At 51.6% G+C, this 23,910-nt stretch overlaps 2 protein-coding genes across 9 annotated transcripts; both read left to right on the plus strand.

The window, feature by feature from the left end:
- The first annotated feature begins 136 nt into the window (after positions 1-136).
- On the plus strand, positions 137-18,413 carry ZNF446 (zinc finger protein 446). 8 transcript variants are annotated; one of them, XM_054511682.2, is made up of 7 exons: positions 2,876-4,259; positions 4,337-4,538; positions 4,809-4,903; positions 6,498-6,582; positions 6,809-6,898; positions 9,304-9,365; positions 13,881-18,413. In XM_054511682.2, exons 1-7 carry the CDS (start codon positions 3,456-3,458, stop codon positions 14,016-14,018), a joined length of 1,476 nt encoding a protein of 491 aa, XP_054367657.1. In that variant the 5' UTR covers positions 2,876-3,455; the 3' UTR covers positions 14,019-18,413. The 8 variants fall into 8 exon arrangements, 7 of the variants coding, with proteins under 7 accessions (XP_064436341.1, XP_054367657.1, XP_045748364.1 ...); XM_045892408.3 differs by having other exon boundaries at positions 2,879-4,259; positions 6,806-6,898; positions 13,881-14,121; XM_064580271.1 differs by lacking the exons at positions 6,498-6,582; positions 13,881-18,413 and adding an exon at positions 137-2,596 and having other exon boundaries at positions 3,879-4,259; positions 6,806-6,898; positions 7,040-13,086.
- On the plus strand, positions 14,864-23,565 carry LOC123842626 (small ribosomal subunit protein uS14-like). Its single transcript, XM_064580626.1, has 2 exons — positions 14,864-14,885; positions 23,135-23,565. Exons 1-2 carry the CDS (start codon positions 14,864-14,866, stop codon positions 23,344-23,346), a joined length of 234 nt encoding a protein of 77 aa, XP_064436696.1. The 3' UTR covers positions 23,347-23,565.
- Positions 23,566-23,910: the final 345 nt, after the last annotated feature.

A 23,910-nucleotide genomic window follows, 5' to 3' on the forward strand; every position in this document is an offset into this window, starting at 1 on the left:
TTGCACAGCACTGGGAAGTCCACAGCCTCAGCCTCCCCTTCCAGCCTCCAGGTCATGGTTCAGAAGGGTTTAATGGCACAGTCCAGAGAGGCTTCCTGATAAAAACTTGTCAAACATGTGCATGGTAACAGTCTGATGCCTGTTTCATCTTAGCACACTGCAGACATGCCATCAGTGTGTGTTGTCACAGAGCTGCAGGGACTTGGCTTTGACCCATGTCTCTTTGAGGCCAGAGGATAGATATGTAGCCTGTCTGAGGCCCACTGACTTTCTGTGATAACTGTTATCCCCTTGGCAGCCAGAGGTGTGCGGTCAGCCCAGGAGATCTAGGCAGGGTGGATTGCATGGGGCGGCCCCAATTAGGACTTAGCTATCTGGATATGAGTCTTTATGCTTCCAGGCCAGGGATTCTAGGCAGGGGTCACCAATAGTGGCCAGAAAGATTGATTCCAGTTTGATGGGTCTTCTAGTCCACTACCTCCCAAGATTTGGCAGCTATGCGTCATGTACTATGCCCACAGACCTGTCGCCCTCCCATTCTCACTCCCTTCCTCCCAGCAGTGCCAGAATGCTTTTATTCTGGAATCTCACTAATCCTGCAAGGAGAGGAGTCTTGCTGAACCCACTCCCAAAGACCCTTAGATGCAGTTCCTCTGTGCCAGGTCTTCTGGTCCCCTACAGGTCTCCAAGCCACTGTTCACCCCTCCTGGACTCATCCTTTCTCCTCTGCTCTGGTACACACTCTGGCCTCATCCCCATCTTACCTTCCCTTGGAATGGCATCATGAGGGTGCCATTCTCAGTCTGCACAGCTGTGAAATGCAGACAAACCCTCACTCTGATAGCTCTTGGGAGCCCATGGGATTCAGGAGCAAAGGCAACTGTCAAACAGCAAGTGGGTACTCAAGTCATACACAACCTTTTCTGCATCTTGGACTGAAGCTCCTGGAGCTCTCATGACCCCTTGACCTGGGTCTGATGTCCTATGCCATCTCCCCACTTCATTGAGCTCTTTCTCACCTGTGTGCTTGGCCCCTGCTATGCCTCACTTCCTCTACCCTTCTCAAACCCACCCCTCCCAGTACCTAGCATTGGTCAGTGGCCGACACTCCGGTGTTATGGGAACAGTAACCATAATTACCTGCTTTCCCCTCTCTTGGGCCTTACATTGCCCTCCCCTAAACTTCTGTGGTCATGTTGAGCCTTGTCCTGTCAGGCTAGTCCTTCTCTTAATCCTGAACAGGCTGAGTGTAAAAGTGCTCTCGAGCTCTTTGGGGCAAGATGGTGGTGTGAACACATGCATTTCATTTGGTTCAAAAACCCACTGAAGCTACAGAGATGAAAGTGTTTAAATATATGAACCCACAAGAATGAGGATGGTGAAACGGGTCCACAGCAATGGCATTCTGGAACTGGAAGCAGATGCAGATGTGGGATCTATCTCTGATTTAGAGAAAGCCAAATACTGATTTGGCACTGGGGGAAGTGGATTGAGGTCCCACCAGGCTTATACTGCAGAACGCCAGAAGGCATGCAAACCAGCAGCCCCCTGGGAGAGGAGACTTAAAACAAAGATGACTTGGGGAGAGCTACCAAAGCTATTAGAGCACCAGCTCTCCCCATAGAGTGGATGGTGGAAGAGTTATTTCTGGGGAATCCATACAGTTCCAGAGAAACGATCTAAGTCCTCCCCCCTCCCACACGCACACACACAAAACAGCTCAGTCTGATGACATATAGAAGAGTTGACAGGCCCCAGCCATGCAGACGCTCAGAGCTTCCAATCAGTGTGTAAGACCACTGCTTTTCATTGAGTGCTGGCAGCTAGGTATTAGGTATCACAAGAAATCAAAACAGGCGTATGCAATTTAGGATTGAATGAGCCATGGTTCAGCTACTTGATTTCTGGAAGCGAAGCACCCCTTCCCACAGTGTGATTCTTGCCTACTGAGATAAACTGAAGATAACTGGTACTAGTTGTGGTACCCAGTGTAAAAGGTTAGCAGCGTCCCATAAGCTGGACAAAAACCTTCATCCCTCACTTCGCAGTACTGACGTCTGAAAACATGTCTGAGACTCTGAGGATATAAATCATGGGACAGTTTCCTCCTGTGTAAATGAGTGCCCACCCTGGTCCTTGTTCTCGACGTCCTCACGGCGCTCAGCAGAGGTCGAACGAAGGACCCCAGCACCGTCCTCGCTGGAATCCTTCCCGGGGTTGGCGGAGAAAGTCTACAGATTAGGCCGGACTTCCGGGCCCGGACCCTGCTTCCTCCTGGGACCACCTGGAGGCGAGTCTCCGCCGAACTACACTACACAGGCCGTCACTTCCGGCCTCCCAGGAGGACCGGGCGACGCTCTGGCCGTTTCCTTGGAAACAGAGGGAGGCGGGCGGATGTCCTCTAGCGGTTACCAAGGGGACTGCTCAGCGCCTAGAACGAAGCCTCAAGAGGAGCGCTGGGGAGGGGCCTAGGTGGGGTGCTGGCTCTGAATGGCCGTAAGGTCACGCTCCTCCCCCCTCACCTCACTTGCCAATAGGCGCCGGGTCCACTGTGCACATGCGCAGGATTCTAACATACCGTCCATCACGGCCGTTGGTGAGTCTAGGGTCGGATGCAGAGGAAGAGCGGTCGCCGGTGAGGGGAGGGAGCCCCCAAACTCTGCGACTCCTCAGATTTCCCTAGGAGGACCGGAGCTCTTCTCAGTCGTGAGAGGCCTTTGGAAATGAGCGTCCACTGGCGGAGGCCGCGCCCGTCCTTGCGTGCTGAGTCTCACGGGAAACGTAGTCCGAAGGGAGGGGGCGGGTCCTGCCAGCAGGCGCGTGATTGGCCAGGGCGCAGTCGCCATGGCAACGCGGGGAGGGGCGGGGAGGCGGGGCCCCTTACCCGGAGGGGCTTCCTGGCGCCGGCGCCGCGGCGGAGGTGAGCGCGGGCTCGGCTGGGCGGGGCGCGCGGCTCGTTCCTTCCCCGGGAGCCCGGCCGCTCGGTGCTCCCGCCCTCCGGAGTGTCCGCCTACCTCCCGACGTGCCCTGCGCTCTCCACCTCCTAGCCTCAGCCCGGCCGTTCCTCCCACCCAGCGCGGCGTTCCCTTTCCTCTGGCGAGAGCTGTTCTTGCCCCTCCCTTTTGGGAGACGGACTCCGGGGGCTCAGGCCGGTTCTAGCTGGGCTGCCGGGCCCCCCAGGTGGCCTTGTTTCATTCCAGACCCTCTTGACGGTCGGGCCACGGTGTCCGCAACTCGTAGCTTTGTTTTGTTCTGTTTTGCTTTTCACATGCTTGGTTCGGGCGGTGTGAGTCAGTCGCAGTTCGCTGTGGTCAGCGAGCGCGTCCACAGTCCCTGCCTCGACCCATGGCACAGACGTGCCTCGTACTTCTAGCCGGCCCCCCGGGTGCCCACTTGAGTCAACATGTCCCGATGTCCTGGCGATCATGGGGACGCGCACCCCGCCATAGCCCAGCATGGCCCCGTATCCTACTGCTGCCTCTTCCCACCTTGACTGCCCCCGCTCACCGGGGGTGATGGCCTCACCCAGTCCCTGGCTGCCTGTCCCTCGGCCTCCTGCCTGTCACTTTCCTTGGCTCATGAGGCAGACCCTGGAAGCCTGCGATGACTCCTTTTGCCTACCTCTTCATCACCCCCTGCAGTTTCCTGGAAGCTCCATTGGACAACTTGCCTCCAAAGCATTCATCCACAAGGCTTCCTTCGGCCGTCAGTTCCTGTCAGCGGCCCTCTCCTGTGACCCCTCCAGGAAGCGTTCCCAGCCTCATGCATCCCTGGGCCAGGGTCCTCCCTCAACCAGCCTCAGCCCCCTGGGCTGGGCCTGTCTGCTCTACCCTGGTCATGGCTTCTTAGCCCGCACCCTGACCCTTCCTTTCCTGCAGGTCCCTCTTGTTGGCTACAAGAAGACACCCAGTACAACAATGCCATCCCCACTGGGCCCCCCACGCCTGCCCTCTGTGGACCCCATGGCTATCCTGGAGGAGCCTGAGGCAGCACGCCTGCGCTTCAGGGGATTCTGCTACCAGGAGGTGGCGGGTCCCCGAGAGGCCCTGGCCCGGCTCCGGGAGCTGTGCCGCCAGTGGCTGCGGCCCGAGGCGCACTCCAAGGAGCAGATGCTGGAGCTGCTGGTGCTGGAGCAGTTCCTGGGCACACTGCCTCCGGAGATCCAGGCCTGGGTGCGGGGCCAGCGGCCAGGCAGCCCTGAGGAGGCTGTAGCCCTGGTCGAGGGCCTGCAGCATGACCCTGGGCAGCTGCTGGGCTGGGTGAGTGTGGCCAATGTTGACTTCTTGAAGGGTCAGGAGCCAAACTAGAGCCCCTGTGACTTTCCTCTTCCCTTCAGATCACAGCCCATATCCTGAAGCAAGTGGTGCTCCCGGCAGCACAGAAGACAGAGGAGTCCTTGGGGAGCTCCCACCCTTCAGGGACAGTGGAGCTCCTCGGGGCGACCTCTGGGGAGGCCTCACAGGACACCCACATGGAGAAGCCTGCCCAGCTTAGCTGCAGTGTGAAGGAGGAGCCAGATGCTGATGGGCAGGAGATGGGTGAGAGTGGGAGCCACACAAGGTCTGGGGGCTCCCGGAGGGAATGTGAATGGCCCCAGATGGGATGGGGACTCAGGAAGGATTGCAGACTGCAGAGCTGGGTCCCAGGAGGCAGGAGGAAAGGAGTGGTGGGCTGCCTGCCGTGTGACTGGCACACACAGTAGCCTCCTGCCTCCTGGCAGAGGAAGGCCAGGGCTGCGGCACCAACACCAGCTCACCTGCCATGGCTCACAGGAGCGGCCCCTGACCCTCATCTGCCTCATTTCCTAGCACCTTCCAACCCCCCAAATCCAGCCCAGTCCCGCGAGGGGCACCCTGGACACCGGGAACCAGCCTCCACGTCCTTCCACCCGCCCAGGATTCAGGTAAGCAGCCCCAGGAGAGAGGTGCAGGCACCCAGTAAGAGGAGTGTGTCCTTGGTGGTCACTCTGCTCTGTTAGTTTTTCAGGCTTCTTGGCTAGCAACTCTTGTGCTCTTTGCTGCCTGGAAATGGAGTTGGTATCAGGGTCCCTCCTGCAGGTCCTGCAGGACAGGGACAGGCTGGTGGTCTCTCTAAAACTGGGGAAAATTTGGGCCTCAGGCCATGGGATCTGGTTTGGAGTGACTGGAACTGGTAGGGGTTGGCTTCCTCATTTACAGAGAAATTGGGGATTTTGAAGCACCCAGCAGTCTTAAACTGGTACTTGGGGATTTGAACCCTCATGTGCACGTGGGGAGGGGTCAAGATGATGAACCTTGGCAAGAAAGCCTGAGCACCACACAACAGTGTGGCCTCCTTAGCCCACCAGAGATCAGAATGGAGATAGCTAGGCCATAGCCTGCAGCCTCCTCTTTCCTGGGGCTTTCCTCAAAGGCCAACCAGCCCTGGATTGTGGCCAGCGAGGCATGGAAGCTCCACTGAGGCCCCTGCTACCTGGAGTGCTTGGTTCCTGAGTGTGGACAGCAGGGCTCCTATCCTCTCCCAGCAGTTTTTCTCCTAAGCCACTCCACTGGGGAGCGTTCCCGGTGGAAGAGCTGGTTGAGATGTGCTTGGAGGCTAAAAATTCCTCCGGGCTCTCTCCACAGTCTGATGGCACAGTGGGAAACAGCTGGGTGGGCAGGCCACACCCTCCAAGGCCTCCTGATCTACAGCCAACAGCATTCCAGCTGTGGCTTCATGTGGCTGTCTCCTCCCTGTGCCTCGACCTCCAGTGGTTTGTCTGTCAGGATTATTTTTCCCACCCTAGCAAAGCCCCAGATGATGGGATTTTGGGAGGCAAGGGGAGCAGAAGCCAGGAACAGGGAGTGCATCCCCTGGTAAAGTCCACAAGGGTCCTGCTTCGACCACCAGAGCTCACCCTCTGGCAACAGGCAGGAGCCAGCCCACCGCCCCACTCACACACATCTGAACCCTGGGGTGCTTGGCTGCACCTCCTAATGAGAGTCCTCCTGCCCTCAACTTCCCCGCAGCCAGGTCCCCACATCTAGGAATGCTGACAGCTTTCAGCAGCTCCCCCAAGGAGGATCTCTGTTACTTTTATAACCAGAGGCTTGGGGAGAGGTGGCTGGATCCCCTTGGGTCCCCAGGCCTTTTGCTGTCAATGCAGCACACTGTTCAAGGCAAGGAGGTGGGGACAATCGTATCGGGCCCCCACCTAGGCTTCCCGCAGAACCCATCAGGGGGTTCTCAGCTCCAGTCTGTCTGGCTAGACTATGGAGTGGGACTTCTGAGGGCGACAGGTGCTAACAGTATCCCCCCAGTGAGCTGGAAGACAGCTCCTCTCTGCTCTGTTTCCCAACTTTCACACACCCTTCTCATCTTCATCCTTATCGAGCAAAAGAGCCTTAGGTAACCTGCCTGCTCCCTCAAGTAATTAGTAAGGTTGTGACTAGGGGACACGGGCAGGGTAGGGCACTGCAGGGCGGGGCAGAGAATGGGGGGTGGACGGGCACCAAGGGTGATGGGCCATATCCCCACAGGAGGAATGGGGGCTACTGGACCCGTCACAGAAGGAACTGTACTGGGACGCAATGCTGGAGAAGTATGGCACGGTGGTCTCCCTGGGTGAGGACCAGCCATGACCCCTCCTTTGGTGTGTGCATACCACTGGCTGTAGGGCTCACTGCCCGGCCCTTCCCTGTGCACGTCTCCCAGTGCTCACCCGAGGTCCCGCTCGTTACCTGGGGGCACCGTGTCACCCACCGGGGCCCCCACCCTGCCCCTAGTATGTAAGAGCCCCTCACCCACCCCCATGCCAGGACTGCTCCCTGACTGTCCCTCACCCCAGCAGGGATACCAGCCCCCCCGCCGGAGGCACGGGCTGAGTCGGGGCCAGGGGCCATGCGTACAGGGACAGAGGGTCGAAGAAGCCTCCACCCAGGTGAGTGCTCCTCCATGCGACCTGAACCACCTGTTCTCTGGTGGGGTGGGAGCTTGTCTGCCCCCACACACCTGGCGGGAGAGGGTGGGCCAATGTGAAGGGCACTGGGCTACCTGGGACTGCCACCTCTCCTTCCCCCAGGAGATGAGAGTGAGAGCCACTGCGAGGGTCCGCCCCACTGCCCAGAGGCCCAGCCCCCCCGGGGCCCGGGGTCTGTCACCTGGGAGGGCCCGTCTGGGGCCTCTGTGTCTGCCAGGGCAATGCTGGGAGCAGAGCTGGAGCCTGGTGCCCCGCGGAGGAAGCCTTACACCTGTGAGCTGTGTGGCCGAGGCTTTGACTGGAAATCAGTCTTTGTCATCCACCACCGGATGCACGCAGATGGGCAGGGTACACGGGCCCCGGTACTGGCCACCGGGGGTGCTCAGAAGCTGCCACAGGGTTCCCGGGAGCCAGGCACACCCCGGCACCCCCGGCGCGTGCTCCCAGGGCCCCGGAGCTATGCATGTGAGGAGTGTGGGCGCAGCTTCAGCTGGAAGTCGCAGCTGGTCATCCACCGCAAGAGCCACGCGGGTCAGCGGCGCCACTTCTGTGGAGACTGCGGCCGTGGCTTCGACTGGAAGTCCCAGCTGGTCATGCACAGGAAGAGCCACCGGCCCGAAGCCCCATGAGTGGCTCGAGAAGGCGGCCTCATCTTGGGGGCCTTGGAGCCTCCAGGGCCTGGACGCAGTTCCCGGGGCTCTGGTCCCAGCCTTCCCGGGGCTGCTCAGCCTCTGTCTGTGAATCAGAGTTCCCAGGAGGGCCCCGTGCCCCATGTCAGTCTCCCCAAAACAGCCACCTGGGTGTAAGTAAAAGAAGCTGCCCGGTGGGGCCTGGCTTGGAACCCACTGCCTAAGCCTGGTGACTTCCAAGCTCTGAGATCCGCAGCTGTGACCTGATGCAGGCTGACAGGCTAAGGACTCTCCCTACTCCTGGGACCTTAGTGGCCCCAGGTGGATGCTCAGAAACTGCCCCTTTCCACCCTTCCTGAAGCTTCTGGGCCTGATGTCTTGGTGTGGAAGGTGCTGAAAGCTCAGGAGAGCATGCTTTGCTTCTGTTTGCAGGCAGATGGAAAACTAATGACCCTTCACATTTGAGATTTTTTAAAAATCCCACTTTTATAATGGGAAGTTTCTGCATAAGAATTCTGATCTCTGCTTTCTGCTGGTCAGAATATCAGCGGTGCCACTCTTGCCTGGCGGCTGGACCCACAAGAAGGGCCAGCAGTCCTGGCCACCTGGCCTCCTTTGTTCCTCGGCCACCATGTCTTTCCTTGGTCTCTTTGGCCTTTGAGCTCTTGAGTCCCAGCTTGAGTGGACACTAAGGGGACTTCTTTGCAAGTATGGATGAACAAGGAGGGTGGCCTCTGAGGAAGGGCCCACAAACGGATGTCACTGGGGCCATGTGATTTAAAAGTAGTCTGTGATCACTTAGACAAATTTGAAATATACAAGAGAGCAAAGGTAAGGGAAATGACCCCGAGTTCCACTGTCTCATGCCAGTGACTATTCCAGGAGTCACACGTAGGGGCATTTTATAAATCATCTTGTGGAGTTACTGTATATATCATGCTCTTCTCACCCATTTCCCTGTTACTAAAAATGTATTTTGATGCCTGGGTAAAAATTCCGTTTTCTGTCCAGCAGCGTCATTTCCTACCAAGCCCAGATAGTTCATTGTTCCCCCTGTGGTACCCAGTGCATCACCAGTGATGCATGCTCCCAGGCATACACTTGGGGCGGGACTCTGCCTATTTCCCTTAGACTCGGTCTCCCAAAGTAGGATTGTTGCATCTAGAGAGCATGGGACTTTCGTTTTCTTTTTGCCTTGAAACAACACTGGATTCCTTGAGCCAATTCCAAGTCTTCCCCTCCCCCCACAACACCAAGCAGTTCTCCAACAGAAAATATTTTTTAGGGACGCCTGGGTGGCTCAGCCGGTTAAGCGTCTGCCTTCAGCTCAGGTCACGATCCCAGGGTCCTGGGATCAAGCCCCACATCGGGCTCCACACTCAGTGGGGAGTCTGCTTCTCCCTCTCCCTCTGCCCCTCCTACCTGCTCTTGCTCGCTCTCTCTCCCTCTCTCTTTCTCTGTCTCAAATAAAATAAATAAATAAAATCTTTAAAAAACAAAAGTTGAAGCATGAGAAAGATTTGATGCACCACTGCAGGCTTTGAAGATAGAGGGAGTCACACTGTGGCCTCTGGAAGGTAAGAACAACCCCTGGCTAACAGCCAGCAAAGAAACCGGAGACCTCAGTCCTACAACCACAAAGTATTGCAATCTGCCAACAACTTGAATGGGCTTGGAAGCAGATAATTCCCAGGTCTTCCAGATAAGAGCCTAGCCCAGCCAACGTTTTGATTTCAGCTTTGCGATACTCTGAGCAGACAACCCAGCCAATGTCTCCCGGATGTCTGACCTACAGAACGGTGAGCTAATAAATGGATGTTTTAACTTTTAAGTTTGTGGCAATTTGTTAAACAGCATAGAAAACTCAATACAACCATGTATTATTAATGGGTTTAGTACTGCTCATGGCCAAAAATATAAAACTGGCCTGCATCCAGTGATGAATTGGAGTGTGGAATAAAACGGTGATAGTGTTTTTCAATAAAATTTTTAAAAATAAGAAACGAGGGGCACCTGGGTGGCTCAGTCGTTAAGCATCTGCCTTCAGCTCAGGTCATGATCCCAGGTCCTGGGATCGAGCCCTGCATTGAGCTCCCTGCTCCCCAGGAAGCCTGCTTCTCCCTCTCCCACTCCCCCTGCTTGTGTTCCCTCTCTCGCTGTGTCTCTCTCTGTCAAATAAAATCTTAAAAAAAAAAAAAAAAAAAAGAAATGAAGCAAATAATGACTTTGGAAAACCTTAGCAGTATCTACTACAGCTAAATCTATGTATACTCTTACCTGAGCAATTCCACTCCTGGGTATGCACCCAACAAAAATGAATGCTTGTTTCAGTTCAGGTCATGATCTCAGGGTTGTGAGATGGAGCCCCATGGTCGGGCTCCACGCTCAGCACAGAGTCGGCTTGTCCCTTTCCCTCTGCTCTTCCTCCTGCTCACTCGATCACTCTGTCTCTCATTCAAATAAAATCTTAAAAAAAAAAAAAGAAATGAATGCTTATGAGCGCCAAAAGACATGTACAGAAACATTTAGAGCAACTATTTATAAAAGCGAAAAAATCAGAAAACAGCCCAAGCCCACTGCAGTTATCAATGTATTGCCTCTCTGCTCCATATCATTACCTGTCTGCATTAACGGGCTGGACCTTGTAGTCGGTTCTCCTTTGCAGTCAACATATTAAGCTTTGTCAGTAGAGGGCACTGGAGGGAAACTACAAGGTGCCTTCCTGTTTCTCTTCCACCTACTACCACAGCAGTGCTACATGTGGAAGACTGCCCAGAGTAGGCATTCTCGGCTAGCTCAAAGCCTTGGCCCGGCCTAGTAACCACCTCACCACGGTATCCTCCTGATGTGGATACCATGCACCCCAAGGTACCCTGCTAGCAGCTTCCCAATGTCTCTTCCAACAGATACAGCTGTAGGCCTTGTACCTGCGGCACCTGAACTCCCCCCGTGTACCCCCTTAGCGCCTTGGCCCACCACCACACCAAGGTGTTTCCTGCTTGGCTTGGGCAACCCAGAGAGTTTCTCTGCCACCCAGTATGCTGCAAACACCCATTCCCCAACAAAGTCTGAGCCCCAACCTTGAGGAGAGAGCTCCCACTTGAAAGTTTATTCTTACTTTGGGCATCTCTCAGCCCTAGGATTTTAAGAGTTACTCCCCTATTATAGTTAATAACTTTTATTTGTTTATTTTTAAGATTTTATTTGTCAGAGAGGGAGAGAGCAGAAGCAGCGGGAGCGGCAGGCAGAGGGAGAAGCAGGCTTCCCGCCGAGCAGGGAGCGCGATGTGGGACTCGATTCCAGGACACTGGGATCACAACCTGAGCCGAAAGCAGCCGCTTAACCAACTGAGCCACCCGGGCACCCCTATAGTTAATAACTTTTTTTTAAAGATTTTATTTATTTATTTGAGAGAGAGAGAATGAGAGACAGAGAGCACAAGAGGGAAGAGGGTCAGAGGGAGAAGCAGGCTCCTCGCTGAGCAGGGAGCCCGATGCGGGACTCGATCCCGGGACTCCAGGATCATGACCTGAGCCGAAGGGAGTCGCTTAACCAACTGAGCCACCCAGGCGCCCCTATAGTTAATAACTTTTTAAAAAAGATTTATTTCTAGGGGGTGCATTGCTGTTTCTGTCAAAAAAAAAATCTTTAGGGGCGCCTGGGTGGCTCAGTCAGTTGGGCGTCTGCTCTGAGGCACACTCTGCGTCTGAGGCTCCCTGCTCAGTGGGGAATCTGCTTCTCTCTCTCTCCTTCTGCCCCTCCCTTGCCAGGAGGGGCCAGGTCTCCTTGTGAGGACAGTGGGCTGGACACACACTGTGCCCTAGATCAGTGGACCCAAACACTCCTCGGGGCATCAGCTTTGTTTTTGACTTTTATTTTTTTAGAGAAAGAGAGCGCGCGCCCATGTGGGGTTGGGGGAGGGGCAGAAGGAGAGGGAAAGAGAGTCTTTTTTTTTTTTTAAGACTTTATTCATTTATTTAACGGAGAGAGACACACAGAGAGAGGGAACACAAGCAGGGGGAGTGGGAGAGGGAGAAGCAGGCTTCCCGCCGAGCAGGGAGCCCGATGCGGGGCTCGATCCCAGGACCCTGGGATCATGACCTGAACCGAAGGCAGACACCCAGTGACTGAGCCACCCAGGCTCCCCAGGGAAAGAGAGTCTTAAGCAGACTCTGTGCTGAGCAGAGCCCTATTAATTTTAAAGCCCGTACATTTTATTTATTTATTTTAAGATTTTTTATTTATTTATTTGACAGAGAGAGACTCAGTGAGAGAGGGAACACAAGTAGGGAGAGTGGGAGAGGGAGAAGCAGGCTTCCTGCCAAGCAGGGAGCCCGATGCGGGGCTTTATCCCAGGACCCTGGGACCATGACCTGAGCTGCTTAACGACTGAGCCACCCAGGCGCCCCACCATACATTAATTTTAAAGCAAGCTTCACATCATATAATAAACATTGTTTCAGGTCACCTTAAAATAGATAACTTCTAAATTAACAGATGTTCATCCACATAATCCTGTTTACCACCTGGAACCACACCTAGGAAGTCCCACCAACCCATGCCCATCACCAACTCCAATTCCCCTCAAGTGGGCACCATCTGTTGGGGAATCGAGGGCTTTTTCTGGGGTCTGCACAGGCCACAGCCTCCTCCCACAATGGCAGATGCCTATGGGTAGACCCCTCTCCTAATGGGCCATGGGTGCTCAAGGAGGCAGTTCATTTTCACAGGAGCCTTGTGTTTTCCATGGTCTCGGCGATACCTAACACCATCTGAACAAGTGTCTGGCCATGTGTATGTGCTCCATCCCGCTTCCCACTCTGTGAAGGCCCCACCCACCCTGTCCTGCCCCTGCAGTAGTTTGCCAGGTCTGCCCATCCTCTTCCCCAGCACTAAACACACCCTGGAGATCTCCCCTCCTACCACATCTGCTATCCCTTCAAATCCGCCCTCTCAAGCTATGATCAGAACTCCCCCCACCCTTCCCAGAAGGTCTCCCCACCCCATTCCCTTCCCAGAAGTTTCTGCCTAGCCCACCCTTCCCAGAGGTGCCCCCCCACACTCTTCCTTAGAAGTTCCTCCCTATGGGCCTCCTGCCATCCAACCTCCCACAGCGAGACCCGGCCCATGGCTCCAACCCATGAGGCTCTGCTTGGCCTTGCTTGGATAGGTGGCATGTCTCACCAATTTCAGAAACCATGAAAGAGTGAGAAAATATTGGGAAGAAAAATTTTTTCTTTTTGAAGACTTCTGGCTTCATTTTATACTACTTTGGCATGGACTGTATTTATTTTCAAAATGGCTTTTTTTGTTTTTGTTTTTCTTGGCAAGTTTTATTGTGAGTTTTCTAATTATGAAGCGAAATTTCTTTTCTCCACCATGCTTTATGTGATAGTATTTAAAATTGATGTGAGTTATTATGTCAAAAACTGATCTATTAAAGAAGTAATTGGCCTTTCTGAGCTGATTTTCCATCTTTTGTAATTATCTTTATTAAAAAATTGTACTTGGAAAAAAAAAGGAGACACTAACTCAGCCGGGGTCCCACTACAGGGCAGCCAGGAACCATGTCCATGTCTCCTCAGAGCACCTTCACCAGGGATAAGCACAGTCTAGAGAAAAGAGCCAAAGAGGGAGGAGGGAGATGACCATGAGATGCCTCTTGTTACCAACACTGTTTATCATCATGACTCATTTGCTGAAAGAGAAAAACTCATCTTGAACCATTAAACCTGAAAGCATAGGCCCAAACAGGCAAGGGGTGGGGGTGGGGCACTTAACATGAACCGTCAGGGAAAGATGGAACAAGAAGACCCTGTGGACTTAGTCGTCTTGAAGAAACTTCACCATCTGAGCCGTCACTATAGCATCTGATTGTATTTCGAAAACTCACTTGCTTATGTGCCAGGCATGATTTATTCCCTAGGCCAAGAGCTGTTATTCATGGGATTCATGGTCCACCCACAAGGGTGTCCACCACCCACTACAGGGATTCCGGCAACAAGCCACTCTAAAAGAACATGACAAAAGCATGGTGCCCTCTACCACCTTTCACTGCTCTTCCTAAACAGCGGGGGGTTTTTGTGGGGAGAGGGAAGGTAGAACTGGGGAGAGTTCTGACACTTGACTGGTGCTCCAGTCTGAATTCTTGTGTCCCCACCAGATTCATGTGGAAATCTAATCCCCAGTGTGGTGGTATTTGGTGATGGGCCTTTGGGAGGTGAATAGATTATGAGGGCAGAGCTCTCATGAATGAAAGTAGTGCTCTTATAAAAGAGGCCTGAGAAAGTTCCTTTGCCCCTTGTACCACATAGGAACCCAGTGAAAAAATGGCCATCTATGAACCAGGAAGCAGGCTCTCACCAGATGCGGAATCTGCCAGTGCCTTGATCTTGGACTTCACAGCCTCCAGAACTGTGAGAAATAAATGTCTATGGTTTATAAGCCATTGAGTCAGCTGCATTCTGTTACAGCAGCCCAAACAGACTAAGACAACTAGCCAAGCATGTTTTGAAATAAAAGTAAGGAGAAAATTCCTTATCGGATATTAAAACTTATTACTAAGCTATGCTAATTAGAGTGGTATGGAACAAGAAAAAGCAGAAAGATCAACTGAATGAAATAAGAATAAAGTATGTGTGTGATCAGGGTGGGAGAGAGAAAAAAATGTCTATGATCTGGGGTGCCTGGTTGGTTCAGTGAGTGGAGCATGCAATTTGATCTCAGGGTCATGAGTTTGAGTGCCATGTTGGGTATAGAGTTTACCTAAAAAAAAGAAAAAATATGTGTCTGATCTATCAAATTAATAATAATTATTTACTTTTTGTATTCGCCCCCCCCCAGGGTAGAAACTCAATGAATTATGTTTTAGTCCTTGCAAATGTAACAGCAAAAACTGTGAATGCCCCAAGCTGGCTGGGCTTGAAGAAGCAGGGATTTGTATAAGGTGCTGGTGAACCTGTAAATCTCCAGATCCACAGTGAGATCTTTTAATCTCTGCCCTTGATATTGGCAATGATGGGGTTGGCTAAATAATTCGTGGCTAAAGCACCTCTCTCAGCCAGGGTTTCTTTCACCATGAAGTGGGAACAAGACTACAATCCACCTTGTGAGATGTGATGAGGAGACAGACTGTCAAGTGAGAAGTACCGGCCTTGGTCTGGCCCCAAGGGACCCCATGAGGGTTGTCAGGTACCATTTTATTCCTGTTGTTGACGATGATCCCATTCAATGACACTTTGAGGTGGGATGGACATGCAGATGAAGAAATAGGCTCTTACTGACCGCTAGAGCCACGATGCCAATCTCAGAGACAACAGGTAACCCGTGTGGGGTCCTTTCCTGCACTTTTTTGGTTTAATCTCCACAAACATCTTTCAAGGTGGGCGCAATAATCAGTGCCACTTTACAATGAAGGAAACCAATCCACAGGAGACGGGTGGTTCAAGGGACCTGCCCCAGGCCACACAGCCTGTCAGTGGCCACCTCTCACTCTACAGTCCAAGCTCTGGGATCCAAAGACCCAGGTTCTAGTCAACCACATGTCCCTGCACCCCACCCCATGCATCCTCAGCATGTGGTATTTTGTTGATTGAGAGGAGTTCTTCAGTCCACATCCCAGATGCTAGCTTTGTCTGCTAGGAAATGCAATGACACACTACTCGGGGCCGCTTGAACTGGGTACACAGGAATGCAATACTCCTCCTCAGGGGAATGACCACCACTTAATACCCACTCACAGCATCACACATACAAGAGAAGTATAGAGGCTTAGGCTGCCACCAGGCAATGAGCAGCTTGGCACAGAAGCCCAGGGAAGCCTGGAGAGCAGGGTCCAGAAGGTCTAAATGGATGTGACGAGACATGGGAGGAGCACTTGGTCCCAGTGGGAGTGGCCAGCGTCATACTCTGCTGCTTCATCCATCCACTCCAACCTTCTATCTAGGCTGTCTCTGGTACCAGAGGTTACAACAGCCTTAAGATAAAAAGGACCTACTGTGTGTAGGGCGGGAGAATGGGCCTTGTACCAGTTGTCAGACGATATGGAATCTACTGTGTGCACCAGGGGAAGGTCGGCCTGGGCGAAAGCAGGGGTGGCCAGCCTGGGTCTCTGCTGCTATGCTCACACAGATCGGCTCCTTTGCTGGCCAGAGTCTCTCCTGAAAGGTACAAGTGAGGTGCAAGCGAGTGAAAGAAACTAAGAACCTGCTCTGTTCGGGGGCGCAGACTGGACCACGGTGGGCACAGATCTGAGTGCACACGGGTGCCACAAAGGGGCTGCGGTTCCTCGGGGCACACATGGGGTTCCTTAGGCCCCACAGGGCAGAGAAACAGTGACAACAGGAACGACCAGTTCCTGGAAGATAATCACATGCATGGCCCGCTGTGGGAAAAGATTGCCAAATTGGAATCGGCACCGCAATGCCCAGAGACTCCATGGCTCACGCAGCCTCGGGGGCACCACCTGCTGCAGCTCACGTCAGGCCCACAGCACACCGGGCAGCACTTACGGGCCGCGTCCCACCTGGACTTCTCTCCTCTGAGGCCTCGGCCGCCTGGGGCTTCCCTCACAGCTCCCTCAGGGCCCAGTCGGCTCTTCTGGAACCTGGGCCAGAGGACTCCAGAGCAGGCTGGTATTGCAGCCACACTATTCCTACCTCAAGGGTCTTGGGAAAGGCCCAGAGACAGGAGCAACAACAGCACCCTCCTCACAGGGGTCACGAGAGAGAAATGAGTGAACACGTGTGGAAAGCTGACAGAGTATCTAATCTACAACACGGTAGGCCATAATAATTCACTTATCGGGGCCCCCAGATCCCTTGGGCAGGGTGCCTCCCTGCTTGTGAGGCACTGGACTGCCCCAATCCATGGATTGTTTTCAAACTCATGACTCAATTTTCCAGTTTTGTCATTGCAGAGCCCCATGTAAGTAACCCTTCATCTGGTCATCTGACTGTCCTAGTTGTTCCCTGGTAGGAGGGGATCTGGTCTGAGCGCTTGGGCTAATCCTTCTCCCTATCCCATGCGCAGCCGGCTGGCTCCCCCTCCCCCACCTGCTTGTTCTTCCTCCTATTCCTGGCTAAATCCCCCACATTCAGTCTCTTTTTCATAGAAATCAAGAGAAAAATATTCAAGGCAGACATACTATTACAGATACGGTATAATAACAAGTATATATTTGGTCTCCGTCCCTGATTTCTGGCACAGCGCTCCTAAAACTCTTGGGATTTCCTGAGTCGTGGGAGTGTCTTCCGCTATTGATTAAAAGCCCCTTGCAGGCATCTGCGCTCCCCCAGCGTGACTTTCCGGCCGAGGCGCACGCGCTCCGAGGGGTGGCGGGGCCGCGGGATCGCAGGGATGCTGAGCGCGCGCTCCTGGCGCGGGGGCTGGGAAGCGGGAGGCTCCGGGTTCGGCTCACTCCCGGGACGCCGTCTAGACAGCCCGGCCCGGGGCTAGACCTCCACGGCCCCGCTCGAGGTTAGAACTCGGGAAGCCTCAGGGTCCCCACTGCTGTGGTCGGGGGTGCTTTGCAGCGCCGTGTGCGCGTGGCCCAAAGAGGCGGGAGAGTGGAGGAGTCCCGGCCCAAAGTGGGAGGAAGACCAACCCCCGTGGGAGAGAGTAGAAAGCTGGATGAGAAAACTCGGCTCCCTTTTTTGGGTTCTTTTCGGGGATCGCTAAGGCTGGTGTGGAACCCAGGATTCAAATCAACCTCGCCTACGCCCACGTCCCCATTGCTGATGTTCAGGAGAGGGAGATCGAGGTCTCCGCGGGCCTGCGCCTCAGCGCCCGTCGCGAGTTCCGTCTGCCAGGGACCTCTAGGAGCCTTCGGCGCCCGGGGGCTGTGACCCCGAGCCCCGCCGGGGTTGAGGAAAGGCCTCTTCGAGGCGGTCGTCTCCCAAATCAGAGGTCCTGGAAGCACCACGTGCAACTTCTCTAAGCTGTGAGGGGTCAACTTTGAATCAACTCCCGTACTTCAGCGGGGTAGCTAGTTTTGTTTAGCACCTGGTAAGGAAGGGAGAGTTTGCCAAGAGCTTCCACTACCATGGTGAGGTTTAATCCTTCCAACGGCGCTTGGATCCCGTTGGGCATCTTCCCCCTCTCCTTCCCCTATTTTGAAGCTATACGTGGCTGAGCCTAGAACTCGAAACCAGCTCATCTTACACAATTCCATGAAAAGTTTTGGAATAGCGTGGTCTCTAGTTGAACTTTAGAGAAATTTCCTTCAACTGTAAAATGGGGATAACGATGCATGAGGATGTTGTGATGATTAAATTAAATGGGATAACACAGGGGCACTTGGGTGGCTCAGTGGCTTGAGCATCCAACTATCGATTTTCCCTCAGGTCATGATCTCAGGCTCCTGGGATCGGCACTGTGTCTGGCTCCATACTCAGCGTGGTGTCTGCTTGGGACTCTCTCTCTGCCCCTCCACCCTGTTCGCTCGCACTCTCTCTCTCTCTCAAATAATAAAACTTAAAAAAAATATATTAAATGAGATAAAGCATGTTAAACACCTAATCCTAATACTTGGTATGGTGTTAATGAACATGCAGTGTTTATTGTTAAATTACAACATTGTGGGGTGTTTTGGCTCTCTGGTGTACAGGGAGACCAAACGGATCAGGCTAGGGATGAAAATTAGCTAGCAGTATGATTTCATTCCTTCACTCATTTAAATAACCCTCGAAAAAATTAAAAGGTGAATAAATACACACTAAGCAAATTTCAGTTACTGTTTATGAGCCAACCTTTTATTGTTGATTGTAATTAAAACGATAAGGTGAGGCCTCTTTGATGGTTCTTCAGGCTCCTGAAGTCTTCCCTTTTTTTTTTTTTTTTAAGATTTTATTTATTTATTTGAGAGACAGAACACAAGCAGGGGGAGAGGCAGGCAGAGGGAGAAGCAGGCTCCCTGCCGAGCAAGGAGCCTGACACGGGACTGGATCCCAGGACCCCGGAATCATGACCCAAGCCGAAGGCAGCTGCTCAACCGACCGAGCCACCCAGGCGTCCCTGAAGTCTTCCCTTTTAATGCATGTTTTGTTAAGAGTTGAGAATCCTGGGTGCCTGGGATTCGGCTCAGGTCATGATCCAGGGGTCCTGGGATCAAGTCCCGCATCGGGCTCCCTGCTTGGCAGGGAATCTGCTTCCCCCTCTGACCCTCCCTCCTCTCATGCTCTCTTTCTCTCTCATTCTCACTCTCTCAAATAAATAAATAAAATCTTAAAAAAAAAAAGAATAAAGAGTTGAGAATCCTAAATTCCAGAGATGGGTTGTTGGAACTGCATTGGAAATACCTGATAAGGATGCCTGGGTGGCTCAGTTGGTTAAGCTGCTGCCTTGGGCTCAGGTCATGATACCAGGGTCCTGGGATCCAGTCCCGCATTGGGCTCCTTGCTCAGAGGGGAGCCAGTTTCTCCCTCTGCCTGCCACTCCTTCTGCTTGTGCTCTCTCTCTCTCTTTCTCTGCCTGACAAATACATACATACATACATACATACAATCTTAAAAAATAAAAATATAAAAGCCCCTTTCAGAGGTGCCTGGATAGCTCAGCCAGTTAAGCAGCCAAATCTTGATCTCAGCTCAGGTTTTGATCTCAGGGTTGTGAATTCAAGCCCCACATTGGGCTCTGCACTGAGCATGGAGCCTACTTAACAATTAAATAAATAAATAATAAAAATAAAAGCCCTTCCAAAAAGGAAAACCCCAAAAAGCAAAAGCAAAAAAGGAAACCAAAAAAGATATCAACCTTTGGACTATTTAAAAAAAGGGGGGGGGGTGCACCTGGGTGGCTCAGTCTGTTAAGCGTCTGCCTTCAGCTCAGGTCATGATCTCTGGGTCCTGGGATTGAGGCCCCACATCAAGCTTCCTGCTCAACAGGGAGCCCGCTTCTCTCTCTCTCTCTCTCTCTCTGCCCTTCCCCACTACTCATTCTGTCTCTCTCTCAAATAAATAAATAAAATCTTTTTTTAAAGATAAAAAAAAATCTTTTTTTAAAGATTTTATTTATTTATTTGAGAGAGAGAGAGAATGAGAGACAGAGAGCACGAGAGGGAAGAGGGTTAGAGGGAGAAGCAGACCCCCCGCTGAGCAGGGAGCCTGATGCGGGACTCGATCCCGGGACTCCAGGATCATGACCTGAGCCGAAGGCAGTCGCTTAACCAACTGAGCCACCCAGGCGCCCAAATAAATAAAATCTTAAAAAGGGGGGGGGGCACCTGGGTGGCTCAGTGGTTAAGTGTCTGCCTTCGGCTCAGGTCATGATCCCAGGGTCCTGGGATCCAGCCCTGCATCGGACTCCCTGCTCAGCGGGAAGCCTGCTTCTCCCTCTCCCACTCCCCCTGCCTGTGTTCCCTCTCTTGCTGTGTGTCTCTCTGTCAAATGGATAAATAAAATCTTTAAAAAAAGAAAAAAAAGCTCATGGTTGTTTGGAGTATCAACATTCAGCTCCTGGCCCAGACAGCCTTGCATTAATGTTGGGCACCTCTGTGACTTGTGGAAAACCCCACACCTGTCTTGGGCCACACCCCTAACAGTGTTACAGCCCTCCAGACCTGGGAGTCAGAAAGTGCCTCTAGCCCAGCATCCTCTCACACTCCATCCTAGCTCAGAGGGTTCATTCTTGACTGCTGCAGGAACCAGAACCTCACTTGCCCTTTCAACCAAACCAGAATTTATGTTAATGAGGTGACTTGGGTCAGAAAGGGGCCTTCAAGATAGGGGATGGTTGCCAGAGGAATCAAGCCTGTGACCACAGGGTTACCCCCAAGTTTTACTTACAACCTTTGGGGAAGGGAGAGGGGGCTGGATGGGCTTTAATCTCAAATGCTCAATGATTTCATCAATAATTGAAACTCCATAAAATCTCTCATAGTTCCTGGTAATGAACACATCAAGGTGCTGGGGTTGTGGTGTGCACTGAGAAGGAAGCCCTGCCCACATCCCCACCCTCATACCTTGCCCTCTGCATCCCTTCCCTTGGGCTGTTTCTAAGTTGCATTCTTTACAATAAACAGGGAATAGTAAATAAAACACTTTGCTGAGTTCGGTGATTTGTTCTAATGAATTACCAAACCTAGGGCGGGACCGTGGGGATGTGAGAACCATAGGTTAGTAGTGTGCTAGGCAGAAATGTGAGTAGATTGGGCACCCCACTTGTGGCTGGCATATGAAGTGGGGCTATTCTTGTGGGACTGAACCCTAAATCTGTGGGATCTGTGTTGACTCTGGGCAGTTTGTGTCACAACTGAATCGAACTGTTGTACAGCCAGTTGGTGACAGAGAATTGGGGAATCCGTATTGAGACGGGGGAAAAAAAACTCTCAATAGAACAAATACCTATGCACAGCCACCAGGAAATACCTAAATATACTTCATAGTAAAATATTTAATAGAGGGCTGTATACACAAGAGGAAGCAAAGACCTAGCCAACAATTAGAAGACTCTACAGAGCCAAATGTGAAGTTCTACAATTGCCAGGATCAAATCTTTAACTTAGTTTCTAACAGTTACTTTTCAAACAACTTTTTTTCAAAAAAATTGATTTCTGAATTTTCAGAGTTAAGAAAATGAATACTAACAATACAATATATTATTTTTAAGTATTTCAAAGTAGATCACAAAGTATGACAAATTTCCCTTCTTTAATAACAACTCTATGTTCTTTACAAATGTCTTATGCCCACAACAATTTAAGGCCATCCAGACCTATGAACAAAGACACCCAGTCTGTCAGGATAAGCCCTGGAACATCTAGAACATGAGGCAACCTTCTAATAGGAGCACCCACCTGGAACACTTGGCAACTCCAAGCCCGGCCTGGGCAGGCTAGACACCTGAGGTATGGCCAGCAGTACCAGCTTCCTCATCCCCGCCCACTCCACAAGCCAGCTGCCTTGAGAGATGAAAGGTAGGGCAGGAGCAAGTGAGGTTTTGCCTTCGGCTCAGGTCATGATCCCAGGGTCCTGAGATTGAGCCCCGCATTGGGCTCTCTGCTCCACAGGAAGCCTGCTTCTCCCTCTCCCACTCCCTCTGCTTGTGTTCCCTCTTTCACTTTGTCTCTCTCTGTCAAATAAATAAATAAAATCTTTAAAAAAAAAAACACTTTTTTTTTTAAAAGCACTCATAATTGGAGTATTTTTATTTTATGTACAATGAGTTGGCATTAAAGTAGATATCTTGGATATCTGCAGTTAAGGTAGGTTATCTTAGATGACCAATTCAAGGAAGTTCACTTAATCCAATTTAATGAAGCCTATATCCTTTGCGTACTGATGGAAGTCAAGAATGGAACCCTCTGAGCTAGGATGGAGTGTGAGAGGATGCTGGTGGCTAGAGGCACTTTCTGACTCCCAGGTCTGGAGGGCTGTAACACTGTTAGGGGTGTGGCCCAAGACAGGTGTGGGGTTTTCCACAAGTCACAGAGGTGCCCAACATTAATGCAAGGCAGCCTGGGCCGGGAGCTGAATGTTGATACTCCCAAAAACCCCACACTGTGCATTCTGAGTCCAGTACTTTAGATATGAAGAAACTAAAATCACAGACAGGGGACCTCGGGGCCCAAGATCACACAGGTTAGTCAGAGGAACCCAGCTGCAAACTCAGGTCACCCTGACCTACCTTGGGCCTAAGCTCTGACTCCTCTTCCTCCATGTTGCATTTTTTTTTAAAGATTCTATTTATTTATTTGAGAGAGAGGAAGAGTGGGAAAGGGAGCCCAACATGGGATTTGATCCCAGGACCCCAAGATCATGACTTGAGCTGAAGTCAGATACTTAACTGACTGAGGCACCCAGGTGTGCCCCTCCATGTTGCATTCTGCATCCAGCTGGACATGTGCATAGATTTTATGCAAGTTTGAAGCATGTGGGTTTGGAAACACCAGATACAAAAGAATTACTAACATCTCATTTGATGCTGCCAATTTGAAACAGTGTAGACCTTTCTCTCACAGAGTTGGGAGGGAATAATTCTTGCATCTCCCTAGCTGTGGACGGTGAGGCCTGTAAGAACGTATCCCCTGATAAGAGGCTTGCCTGCATTTCACAAAGAACCCACCTGGACTCTTCAGAGATCCAACCAGGGTGGTTAGGGTCCAACCACCTGCCCCAGACAACAGCCCCCCTTTCCCCCACCCGCACCCCACAAGTAGAACAAGTACAATCTTGTTCAGGGGATATTGGAGCCAGGGATATGGAGCTATTTTGTGTACAGAGGAAGACTTGTTGCCATTTTTATTTCATTTCCAATTCATTACATTATGAATTTATCAACCAATTAGCATTTCTCTAAATATTAGGCAAACAAGATCCCTCTAGTCTAATTACACATTATAGAGATAATTTTATGTTTTTTTATTTTTTTATTATTTTTAAAAGATTTTATTTATATTTGACAGAGAGAAAGCACGAGCAGGGGGAGTGGGAGAGGGAGAAGCAGGCTTCCCGCAGAGCACGGAGCCCGATGCGGGGCTCGATCCCAGGACCCTGGGATCATGACCTGAGCCGAAGGCAGACGCTTAATCATCTGAGCCACCCAGGCGCCCCAGGGATAATTTTTAAATAAGAAGTTTTTAAGACTTTTGCCTCGTTGTATCTGAGAGAGCAAGATGGGTCACAGCAGCTGTACTGGAGCCATCCGAGGAAATTTGGCCAGGGTTCTCGTTCTTGCCGCGTCAGCTCAAACCAGCACGGTCTGATCCGGAAATACGGCCTCAATATGTGGCGTCGGCGTTTCCGTCAGTACGCGAAGGATATAGGCTTCATTAAGTTGGATTAAGTGAACTTCCTTGAATTGGTCGTCCAGGATAACTTACCTTAACTGCAGATATCCAAGATACCTACTTTAATGCCAACTCATTGTACATAAAATAAAAATACTCCAATTATGAGTGCTTTAAAAAAATTTTTTTAAAGATTTTATTTATTTATTTGACAGAGAGAGACACAGTGAGAGAGGGAACACAAGCAGAGGGAGTGGGAGAGGGAGAAGCAGGCTTCCTGCGGAGCAGAGAGCCTGATGAGGGGCTCGATCCCAGGACCCCGGGATCATGACCTGAGTCGAAGGCAGACGCTTAACGACGGAGCCACTCAGGAGCCCCCCCAAAAAAGAAGTTTTTAAGAAATTGTCTCCAAACATTCAAACAGTGCTTGAAATATTAATGCCTAAACTTTTGATTAAATCACAAGTTTAATGTTAGATTTTCTTAAATGCTTTCAAAGTGAGCAATATTTACACACGAATATTCCAAAATTGATGTGCTCTCGTGCATCTCGAGGATTTACATTCTAAGGACAGTTATGGCTGAGATAGGTGCATATATAAGGAGGGAGGAAGGGAGGA

The sequence above is a fragment of the Mirounga angustirostris genome, unplaced genomic scaffold (assembly GCF_029215605.1).
Source record: "Mirounga angustirostris isolate CCGP_5_RB_7025 unplaced genomic scaffold, mMirAng1.0.hap1 SCAF_16, whole genome shotgun sequence".
Classification (NCBI taxonomy): domain Eukaryota; kingdom Metazoa; phylum Chordata; class Mammalia; order Carnivora; family Phocidae; genus Mirounga; species Mirounga angustirostris.